A 12,041-nucleotide genomic window follows, 5' to 3' on the forward strand; every position below is an offset into this window, starting at 1 on the left:
ACATTTTGTTTTTGATGTCACAATTTAAATCTTTTTATCTTGTGTATCCGGTAACAAATCATTATAGTTCTGATTATTTTTTTAACATTTCTTGGAAGGTTGGTCTAGTGGTGTTGACTCATTCAGCTTTTGCTTGTCTGGAGGACACTTATCTCTCATTCAGTTCTGAAGGTCAGCTTTGCTGGGTAGAGTATTCCTGTATGGCAGTTTGTTCTTTCAGCACTTTGAGTGTATCATGCCACTCCCTTTTGGCCTGATGAAAACTGCTGATAGTATTAATGGTGTGTTCTTATACACAAGTTTTTCTCTTGCTGCTTTTCAGATCCTCTCCTTTTCTTTAACTTTTGACAATTTGATTATAATCTGTCTTGGTGTGGGATTTGTTTATATTCATCTTACTTGGAGCTCTCTGGGATTCCTGGATTTGGTTATCTGTCCCCTTCCCCAGGTTAAGAAAGTTTTCAGCCATTGTTTCTTCGAGTTTTCTACTCCTTTCTCTCTCTCTTCTCTTTCTGAGGCTCCTATACTGCAAATATTGGTCCTCCTGATGTTTCCTAAGTCTCATAAACTATCTTCATTGTTTTAAATTCTTTTTTTTCCTAATTCTTTTTTCTTTTTGTTACTCTGATTGGTTGAATTGCACTGCCATGTCTTTGAACTCACTGGTCCTTTATTCGGCTTCACCTAGTCTGTTATTGAACCCCGCTAAGAGTATTTTTTCAGTTCAGTTATTGTGCTCTTCAGCTTTGTGACTTCTGTTTGGTACTTTCTTATATTTTGTATCTTTTTGTTGAAATTTTCTCTTTGTTTATGCATTGCTCTTTTGACCTTGGTGAGAGCATCTTCATGACTTTTTTTTTTTTAAGTTTTTTTTTTAATTTTTATTTATTTATGATAGTCACGCACAGAGAGAGAGAGAGAGAGAGAGAGAGAGGGCAGAGACATAGGCAGAGGGAGAAGCAGGCTCCATGCACCGGAAGCCCAATGTGGGATTCGATCCCGGGTCTCCAGGATTGTGCCCTGGGCCAAAGGCAGGCGCTAAACTGCTGCACCACCCAGGGATCCCTTTATGACTTATTTTAACTATTTATCAGGTAAATCATTTATCTCTGTTTCATTAAGACCTTTTTCTGGGGTTTTATCTTGTTCTTTTGTTAGTAACATATTCCTCTGATAATTCATTTTCTTTGGCTCTCTGTGTTGGTTTCTAGATAAAACAACCACCTCTTATCTTAAAGGAGTCATTTTCTACAGGAAATGAACTTTATCGTTCATTTAATCCTTCCTAGCTCTTGGTTGTCTCTCAGATAACCCATGGTGTTATATTTGTTTCAGGTGTACAATATAGTGATTCAGCAATTCTGTACATTGGTCAGTGCTCATCATAAGCATAATTTTAATCTCCTTTACCTATTTCACCCATCCCTCTACCAGTTTGTTCCCCTCTGGTAACCAGCATTTTGTTCTATATATTTAAGAGTCTGTTTTTTTGACTTCTCTTTTTTTTCTTAAATTCCACATATGAGTGAAATCATAGGTATTTGTCTTTGACCTATTCATTTAACATTATACCCTCTAGATCCATCCATGTCATTGCAAATGGCAAGATTTTATTCTATTTTAGTGACTGAATAACATTTCATTGGACACTTGGGCTGCTTCTGCAATTTGGCTATTGTAAATAATGCTGCAATAAACATAAAGCTGCATATATCTTTTTGAATTTGTGTTTCATCTTCTTTGGGTACATACCCAGTAGTGGAATTACTGGATCATATAGTAATTCTTTTTTTAACTTTCTGAGGAACTTCCATACTTCCACAGTGGCTGCACCAATTTGTGTTCCCACTAATAGTGTTTGAGGATTCCTTTTTCCCCACATCTCTGCCAACACTTGTTTTTTGTATTTTTGATTTTAGCCATTCTGACAGGAGTCCGGTGATATGTCATTATGGTTTTGATTTGCATTTCCCTCAGGATAATGATGTTGAGCATCTTTTCATGTGTCTGTTGGTCATCTGGCTGTCTTCCTTGGAGAAATGTCTGTTCATGTCTTTTGCCCATTTTAAAAATTGGATTATTTGTTTTTTGAGTTGTATAAATTCTTTATATACTTGAATACTAGCCCTTGATGGGATATATCATTTGTAAATGTCTTCTCCTATTCAGTAGGTTGTCTTTTAGTTTTGTTGATTGTTTCCTTTGCTGTGTAGCTTTTTATTTTGATGTAGTCCCAATAGTTTATTTTTGATTTTGTTTCTCTTGCCTCGAGAGACCTATCTAGAAAGAGTTTGCTATGACTAGTGTTGGAGAAATTACTGCCTGTGTTGTTTCCTAGGATTTTTATGGTTCCAGGTTTCATATTTTGCATTTTACTCCATTTTGTGTTTATGTATGGCATAAGAAAGTGGTCCAGTTTCATTCTTTTGCATGTTGCTTCCAGTTTTCCCCAACAGCATTTGTTGAAGAGACTGTATTTTTCCCATTGCATATTCTTGCCTCCTTTGTAGAAGATTAACCATATAACCAAGGATTTATTTCTAGGCTCTCTATTCTGTTCTCTTGATTTATGTGTCTATTTTTTGTGCCAGTACCATACTGTTTTGATTACTACAGCTTCATAGTATGTCTTATAGTCTGGGATTGTGATACCCCCAGTTTTGTTCTTTTTGAATGTTGCTTTGGCTATTTGAGGTCTTTTTTGGTTCCATACAAATTTTAGGATTACTTATTCTAGTTCTGTGAAAAAATGCTATTGGTATTTTGAAAGAGATTTTATTAAATCTGTAGATTATTTTGGGTAGTACAGGTATTTTAACAATATTTGTTCTTCTAATCCATGAGCATGGGATATCTTTTTATTTGCATCATCTTCAATTTCTCTCATTAGTGTTTTATAGTATTCAGAGTACAGGTTTTTTACCTCCTCGGTTAAGTTTTTTTCCTAGGTTTTAATTGTTTTTGGTTCAATTGAAAGTGGGATTGTTTTCTTAACTTCTCTTTCTGCTCCTTTATTATTAGTGTGTAGATATACAATGGATTGCTGTATATTGATTTTTTATCCTGCAACCCTACTGAGTTCATTTATCAGTTCTAGTAGTTTTTTGGTTGAGTTTTTAGGGTTTTATATATATAGTACCGTGTCACCTGCAAATGGTGAAAGTTCTACTTCTTCCTTACCAATTTGGATGTCTTTTTTTCCTTCCTCGTCTGATTGCTGAGGCTAGGACTTCTAGTACTTTGTTAAATAATAGTAGTGAGAGTAAACATCCCTGTCGTGTTCCTGGCCATAGGGGAATCAGTGTCAGTTTTTCACCAGGTGGGCAGTTTAAACCTTTCAACTACAGTTATCAGTCATCCGAGAGTATTATGCTAGTGGTGGGTAATGACATGATCTCTGACTTCGTGATATATAGAATTTAATGGACAGACATCAAATGTCGGCGGCACACATTATCAACTGTAATATGAGCCAAAGCAGCACACAGTGATACAGGAACGTAGACTTGGCTTTTGGTGTTTTGCACGTTGGCAGGGTGTGGGGCAGAGGGTCTCATTTCACTGCTGAGGGTGCGGACTTCCAGTTAATCTCCGTCTGGGGTGTATCTAGGTCTGCCCCCATCAGTGCCCAGTGTCTCCAAGTTTAGTGCCTCTCTGGTTCTCATTTGCTATAGAGTAGGACTCACCTGTGTGTGTGTGTATGTGGGGGGGCGGGGGCGGTCACCTGGATATGAGGAGTCAAGGTGGTCCATGAGGTCTACCCGGTCCCTTTTAGTAATTGGGGTCTTCTGTTGCTAAGCTTTTCTGGAGTTTGCTAATACTGGCTTTCTTTTTTGTTGGGGTTCATTCAATAGAAGAGAGAGGCAAAGGCATCTTTTATTTTATCCTCTTGAAACCAATGTCATTACTTCTCTGTCTCTCCCAATAGACTGTGACATACTTGAGTATAGCGGATTATCTTGGTATTTCTAGATGAGCAAAATTCACGGTACCTCTTAGGTTCTCAGTAAATATTGAATAACTAATACTTTAACATTTGTGTAACTTTCCACCCATATTCCCATTCATAAAGCCTCCATCAAGTAATCAGGGCAAGTGGGATTATCCTGTTTTCAAAGAATGATTGTTTTTAAACTTCCTAATCTCTATGTCCAAATTAGTGCCTTTTCCAAGAGGTTGCATTCCCAGTAGGAATAATGAGAAAGAAGGGCATGGGTCTCCTTAGTTCTGGCCTGCTATTCCCTTGGAACCTCCCAGTCCTTTCCTCCAATGAAGGCACCTGCGACGGCATCAGTAGCAGGTTCAGGTGAAGATTCAGGCAAGAAGAAGGCATTTTGACTTAAAAACACCTCCTCAATCTTCCTGGTCACATTCTCTCCTCCCCAGGTATACACAGAACCTGATTTTATAAATCCGAGCCATTCCCCTATTTCTGTTCTATAAGCCACTCTTGGAACTTGGCCAAAGTGACATAACAGCTGCGGGTATGGACAGGGCTACAAGACCCAGACACAGTGGGTTCAGTGCTTATGATTTCTTCCTCAGACCTTAAATGCTAGAAACCATTCATGACTGTTCCTGTAAAAAGCTATTTATTAAGCAGAACTCTGGGGCACTAATGATATTAGATTTCATTCACTTTTATGAAACCCCAAATGGCTAAAGGCAACGCATCTCTTCCTATCAGGGGAAATTGACAAGGGGCCTATGGCATGTCTCCGGAGCGCACACCAGGCACTGGCCTCCAAGTCTTGCTGAGCCTGGGATATATGTAGCCTAAAACTAGCTCCTGTGCACCACTGCCTTCGTGCTCCTCTGTTCCTGGCACAGCCTAATGCCATTTGCAGCCACGTTCCTTCATAAAATCAAATATGTAAACATCTTAAGAAATACTCCTCTGAAATTGAGAAATGAACTTAAAAGCGTATTCGACAAGCCCTAAAGGAATATTCCTGTAGGTCGGTTATTACGGAAATGAAAGCGGAGTAGATGGGAAGATCGAGATGACATAGCTCTAAGAATTTCCTGCATAAAATCTAGCCCTGGAAGAGAATTTTAGGTCATCAGAGCAGCGTGCCTGGTGGTGGGGCCCGTGTACCTGCTGAGGCTGAGGGAGAGGTGGCCCCGGCCCTCATGGGACTCCGCCCTCATGGGACTCCGCCCCTAAATGTTCTCGAACTGCCCTGCATTCACATCTTTAGGTTTTCCCCATTGGACCAGCCTTCCTCCAACACTTAACAGAATGGAACATTCCAGGTTCAGCACCTGTCTGCCTTCCACTGCCAACCGGGTCTGCAGGGGCAGTAAGTCGCTTTTGTTAATACTTCATGTCTAGGGAAAGGCACTGGTGAGAAGATGAGGTCTTAAAAAACCTACGGGGATATTTAAGGACATTGTCGCTCCAGCGTTACTCAGAGATGAAGTTTTCTTTCTGTGGCCTGGGTGAGAGAGCTGTTAACAGCTGATTGAAAAGGCAGGGAAAGGATTATGAGTGTGCAAGCTTCTTGCAAAATATTTTTTTTGGTCAAATAAGGCCAAGTTTCAACACTCATGACAGTTACTGAAACAGCGAATTAATCTCATTAAAAGGCAGGCCACAGATCGTGAGGACAGTGTCCGCGGGGCGGACTTCCCACGGGAAGGGGGAGAACTAGAGCTGGGGCGCGCGGTCTGATAACCACCGACCAGTCTGGCTGTGCTCAGTAATGAGGAGCTCGAGAGAGGTTATTCTGTTGAGAAGGCCGTGGCAAGTGGGACTCCTGGCACCAGCGACCGCCATGCAAGGGTAAGAAAATCCCAATTCTGAGGGCCAGTCCCAGGCTCCCGCACAAAATCCTTCAAAGTGGGGTTTGTCTCTGCAGAACTTCGGGGAAATATGTGCAGAAGCAAGGTAGAAGCAAGCATCTATCTCTCTGATTCTAATTTCTAGAAGCGAATTCCCCCAGTATTTGGCAGTCCTGACTTGGCAACGGAAGATCTCTTTCTGGTATATAACCAGATAAGCTTTCTATGTTAAAATAAGAACTGTTTTCTATTAAAAAAAAATGGGCATTTAATTTTTATTTTTTAATTTTTTTATTTATTTATGATAGTCACACAGAGAGAGAGAGGCAGAGACACAGGTAGAGGGAGAAGCAGACTCCATGCACAGGGAGCCCAACGTGGGATTCAATCCCAGGTCTCCAGGATCACGCCCTGGGCCAAAGGCAGGCGCCAAACCGCTGCGCCACCCAGGGATCCCCGGGCATTTAATTTTTAAAAAGGAATAGTGTAGTTATTGCTTTCCCTCCGAAAAGTCCTGGCTTCACAATTAATTGTATATTAATGAAAGTGCACACAAACAAAAAAAGGATGAGAGCTCAATTTTTTCTAGACTACTTCTGCTACTTTTTTAAAAATCCTCAATCCTTGGGTCAGGGAATTTGCAGCATCAAAATTCAAAAAAGAGTAGGGTTGAGATGTAACCAACAGAGGCTTATAAAACAGATGGAGAATATCATTTATAGCAAGATAAAATCATAGCCATATTTCATATTTTATTCAACTTTAATATGGTTTCCATTATTAACTTTTAAAACAAAATGATTTCCAGTTTAGAAAACAATGCACTGACCACATAATTCCTTTATTTTATACAGTTATACAAATATTCTAAATACACATTTTGTGTTCAAGATGATGGCAAATAAGATTAACTGTACAGTACATAAGGAAAGAAAATATTTTAAGCATTATTTAGAAGCAATAGAAATGTCTATACAAAACAAGCAAAAATGGAATAAAATTTTTTATTTTTAAAGTATTGCAACAGGCCCACAGGTTTGTAACAAAAATGTCTTTGCACAGTTCCTCACAATGCCCCAGGAATAGCTAAAGCAAGACAGCTGTTTTAGAAAATAACGTTTCAAAATGCTACACATGGTACTATTGTTTGCACAGTTTGATCAAAATAACAACTCTACTTTGAGTCAAGCAAAACCTAGAGGAAATATACCTAACAACTTGAAAATCATCTGTATAAAATTCATTGCACATTATTTTACTCAGTTGTTTGAAAAGTAAAAAAGTGTATTTACAAAATATTTCGCAGTCAAAATTATAAAGTGAATGGGTATCTCTAAGTAACACGTCTTGATACAGACAGTTCAAGGAAAACACACGAATGTTTTTTTGTTTTTGTTTTTTTTTTTTTGTTTTTTTTAAAGAGGTTTTCAGTGCTCCTTCCACAGGGAAGTAAATATGATCTACTCAAATGGATTTACAAGATGTTACACTTACTGGAGCAAATTCAACACATACATTATAAAAGGATGAAGAATTTGTACATTGTAAGAAGTGAGCTATTCAGAGATCAACAAGGACAATTTTTAATTCAGTTAGCATGAAAGCCTTCATAGTCTTCAGATAATAGACAGTGAACATACTTGACTCGATGAAAATTGAGAAAGCACCATGCACAACAGTTTAGTGGTAAACACTGAAAAAAATAGCACCTGGAATTTTGTGATATTGACAATTTAAAACTGGTCTAGTAATTGCCGGAGATATGGTGCCTTGGATAATTCTCTATTTACTCGGGAGAGTTTGAAAAGTACTGGGCAGTTGAGAGAAACACACGGGATATGTCGGTCAAAGCACCCTGTACAGTTCTTGCATATCTGAAAGTATAAGAGGAATACATAAAACAAGAGGAAAGTTCCTACGTATACGTGTTTACTGGCAGACAAATGACAATCATTACAGAAAGGTTCATTAATTTTCATCTCTGAAGCTTAGCCTACCCTGACAGATATTACAGGACCCCTTCAACAACATGGGTTTGAACTGCACAGGTCCATTATATGCGGATTGTTTTTTTCTTTCACAGTACACTACTATAATTGTTACAATACTCTTACAAATGTCACAAAATTCTTACACTAAAATGAACTAGAGAAAAAAGTTTTTCTCTAACAACACAGTATATAATCCATGTAACATACAAAATGTGAGTTAACTATTTATGTTCTCAGTAAGGCTTCCAGTCAACAGGAGGCTATTAAGTTTTTGGGACATGAAAATTCCTATGTGGATTTTTGACTGGGAGGGGGTAATTACCCCAACCCGTATGTTGTTCAAGGGTCAATGGGATATTAAGATCATAATAAGCTACCCAATTACCATTAAAATGAAATATAAACACTATTTTTTCCACATTACTCAGATTTTTTCAGACGTCAATAATAAAAAAGTTATCCATTTTTCTTATTTCAGAAAAGAAAAAAAATGTCAGTTTGGAAAAAAACCAAAAGATAGGAATCAGAGAGTAGTAGCCTAGACCAGCAGTTCTCATACCGTGCTGTGTATATGAGCTTAAGAATATATTAACACCCGAGCCCCATCCCACCAATGAAACTCCCCGGTGAAAGAGCCTAAGGATCTGTACTTTTTAGGGCCTGTAAGTGATTCTGATGTTTAATATTTGATCTAAAGGTAATAAGGCAATTTTTACAGAGAAGCATTATAATGTCCTAACACAATGATCGGATTTTAAAGTCTCAAGTCACATATATATTAAAAAGATTGTAAAACATGAAAAATACTAAAAAATTAAAAAGGATATTAGTGTGGACCCAAGGGTCAAGCAAATACAGGCTGGACTTTTTATTTGAATAGTTTATCCAAGTGATTTACAAAATGGATACCAAATAGCTCTGCCTCGCCTCAAGATGATCTTCTAGGAGGGAAATCAAACACGCTCTAGGTAGTTCTCTGATCTGTATCAAAGAGCTTCTGTTTTAGAGAGGTCTCAGCATTTTTGTTCTCTGCCCCAGTATCTTCCAGTCAATTAAAGGGCACGTCTTCCTGAGCACACTGGTCACTGTATCGAGATGAAGATACTGCCCAAGACAAGTGCTGAGAAACTGTACTTACGCAGGGAGCTCTCTGAAGACTAAGGAGGCTGTTTTGCTAGAAAGCCTTTCACTAAGGAGTCTATGCCAGGAGATTCCAATCTATTCCCAAATATAGAACTTCTGTATTGCAGCTCCATGTGCTGTAGCCGTAGTCAGGTGCCAGGCCAAATGGATCAATATTTATGCACTCCGTGCTTATCTGATAAATAAGCTAGGATGGAATTACTTGCCTCTTTAAATTTAACTCAATGTTTAGTGTCAAGATCCATTACTGGTGATTTAAACCCTGAGCACCCTAGCTCAATTCAGCTTTTGTTTAAAACTTGAAACACCACAACCTGGATACTTAACTTTTTAGCTCATAAGGAGGTGGACATTAAAAAAAAAAGTCTGCTTTAGTCTTTCTTTTTGCTATCCTTTGAGAAGTTTTGAAAAAATATGAAAGTAAGCCAATCAGATGCTGCTTTTTTTTTTTTTTTTAAGATTTTATTTACTTTTTCCTGAGAGACACACAGAGAGAGGCAGAGACACAGGCAGAGGGAGAAGCAGGCTCCCTGTGGGAAGCCTGATGCGGCACTCGATCTCGGGACCCCGGGGTCACGCCCTGAGCCAAAGGCAGATGCTCAACCTCGGAGCCACCCAGGTGTCCTCAGATGCTTATTTCATTCATTTTCATTCATTCATGTTTATTATTAAAAGTGTTTAAGGTGATGAATTTTTCTGTGAGATCTGCTATGGCTGTCTATGATGAATTACTAGCTTTATAGCACTGTACTGATAAAATGTAATATTTCTAACTTTTTGAAATCTATTAAAGCTTTCTTTACAGACAAGATAGGGTCAGTTTTTTAATATTCTGTAATGCTTGGGAAAAAAAGTTGTGTTCTATAATACTGGATTTCAGAGTTTGATAATTATAAGGTTTACCTTACGTTGTTTATATCTTCTATAACTGTACTTTTTTGATCACCTGATTGTTCTTGGGCTGAGTGAGAGGCATATGAAATCTATTACTCATATTCCTATTTCTTATGTCTCCTATAATTTCTGCTTTATGAATATTTCTACAGATTATTTAGTACACAGGACATACACATTTTAATTCTTTTAAAAAACTTCAAAGTTTAAAATATCTTTTGAAAGATGATGAACCATACTTATTTATAAACAGCATCCCTTCTTTTAAACTGTATTTTTGGGGCACCTGAATGGCTCAGTTGGTTAAGCATCTGCCTTCGGTTAAGGTCATGCTCCCAAGGTCCTGGGATTGAGCCCCGTGTCTGGCTCCCTGCTCAGCAGGTTGCCTGTTTCTCCCTCTCCCTCTGCTGTGCCCCCCACTCCCTCTTTGTTTTCTCACTCCCTCCCAAACAACAAATAATATATATAAAGTCATCCTGATGAAAAGAACAACTGTGTTTTATTTTATTTTATTTTTAATCCTGAGAGACACAGAGAGGCAGAGACACAGGCAGAGAGAGAAGCAGGCTCCATGCAGGGAGCCCGATGTGGGACTCGATCCCAAGACCCTGGGATCACACCCTGAGCCGAAGGCAGATGCTCGACTGCTGAGCCACCCAGGTGCCCCAAAAACTGTATTTAATTTAATTTAATTTATTTTAAGATTTTATTTATTAATGAGAGACAGAGAGAGAGGTAGAGACACACAGGCAGAGGGAAAAGCAGGCTCCATGCAGGGAGGCTGATGTGGGACTCGATCCTGGGACTCCAGAATCAGGCCCTGGGCTGAAGATGGTGCTAAACCGCTGAGCCACTCGGGCTGCCCCAACAACTGTATTTTAATATAAAATAAGACCTAATATTAACAGAGGTTCTAGTTAAATTGATGGTGCCAACTAGTGCAGTTTATGTTACTGACGGCAGAAGATAGAAGGTCGGGGGAAGAGACCAATCACAGCCTTTGACTTCAGTGGTGCTCTGGAGGTCCTGCTCACATTTGCGCCTTGTAATAGAAGCCAACAAGAGAACTTTCTATGAGGGTTGGTTGCTATTACCAGGGCAGCAACCTATAAAACAGAAGCTGGGAACACCCAGTGACTTCAGTGGTTGCACTGACTGGAACCATGAAACTATTAAAGTGGCTGAAAACTGGTTGGTAAATCACTCCAGTGACATACTGCGGCTTCAACTATGCATTCAGCAGGAAGTTGGTCGTTCATTCAATAGATTTTTACAGACTGCCATCACGGCTGGCCTCTGCTCAGGCATAGCCGTCTCAGCAGCAGCAGAATGGCAGGGCCTCTACCCTCACTGGGCTCATCTACTGTTTAGTGGGGGAAGAGGGGCATACACATCCCCACAGCAAAGCAGAAGGGGTTACAGCAGGGGCTCACTGCAGGGGGGGCTTCACCTGGTCTAGGGTTTTTTTTTTTTTTTTTTTAATTTTTTTTTTTTTTTTTTTTTTTGTTTTTTTTTTTTTTTTTTTTTTTTTAAATTTTTATTTATTTATGATCGTCACACACAGAGAGAGAGGCAGAGACATAGACAGAGGGAGAAGCAGGCTCCATGCACCGGGAGCCCGATGTGGGATTCGATCCCGGGTCTCCAGGATCGCGCCCTGGGCCAAAGGCAGGCGCCAAACCGCTGCGCCACCCAGGGATCCCTTTTTTTTAATTTTTATTTATTTACGATAGTCACACACAGAGAGAGAGTCAGAGACACAGGCAGAGGGAGAAGCAGGCTCCATGCACCGGGAGCCCGACATGGGATTCGATCCCGGGTCTCCAGGATCGCGCCCTGAGCCAAAGGCAGGCGCTAAATCGCTGCGCCACCCAGGGATCCCTGGTCTAGGGGTTTAAGCTGATCCTCACAGATGATGATTAATGGTGGTAGAGGAAAGCAGTCTGGACAGAAGGAATAGGATTTTTAAAGGCCAGAAGAGGGGAGAAATTAAAGTGTGTACAAGGACCTAAAGGACGTCAGTATGGTATGCATGGAGCGTAGTGTTAACAGGGGGACGGGTGAGCAATCTGATGGAGAGGTGGCAGGCAGGCACCAGAACGGAGACGGATGTATAAAGCATACTAAGGAGTCTGAATTTTATCAGAGAGAGAAAAAGCACCAGACTTGTACTTTTAAAATATCACTCTAGCTAGTGTCAAGAATGAAGACCGGACGCCTGGGTAGCTC

At 39.7% G+C, this 12,041-nt stretch overlaps 1 protein-coding gene across 3 annotated transcripts in view; it reads right to left on the reverse strand.

The window, feature by feature from the left end:
- Nucleotides 1–6,516: 6,516 nt before the first annotated feature.
- REV3L (REV3 like, DNA directed polymerase zeta catalytic subunit) overlaps nt 6,517–12,041 on the reverse strand; it is a 177,297-nt gene continuing 171,772 nt past the window's right edge. For all 3 annotated transcript variants that reach the window (XM_025444798.3, XM_025444797.3, XM_025444799.3), the window contains exon 32: nt 6,517–7,658. In XM_025444798.3, coding sequence (XP_025300583.1) covers nt 7,518–7,658 — 141 coding nt within the window. In that variant the 3' untranslated portion in view covers nt 6,517–7,517. The remainder of the gene's footprint in view (nt 7,659–12,041) is intronic.

Source organism: Canis lupus, chromosome 12 (genome assembly GCF_003254725.2).
Source record: "Canis lupus dingo isolate Sandy chromosome 12, ASM325472v2, whole genome shotgun sequence".
Taxonomy (NCBI): Eukaryota; Metazoa; Chordata; class Mammalia; order Carnivora; family Canidae; genus Canis; species Canis lupus.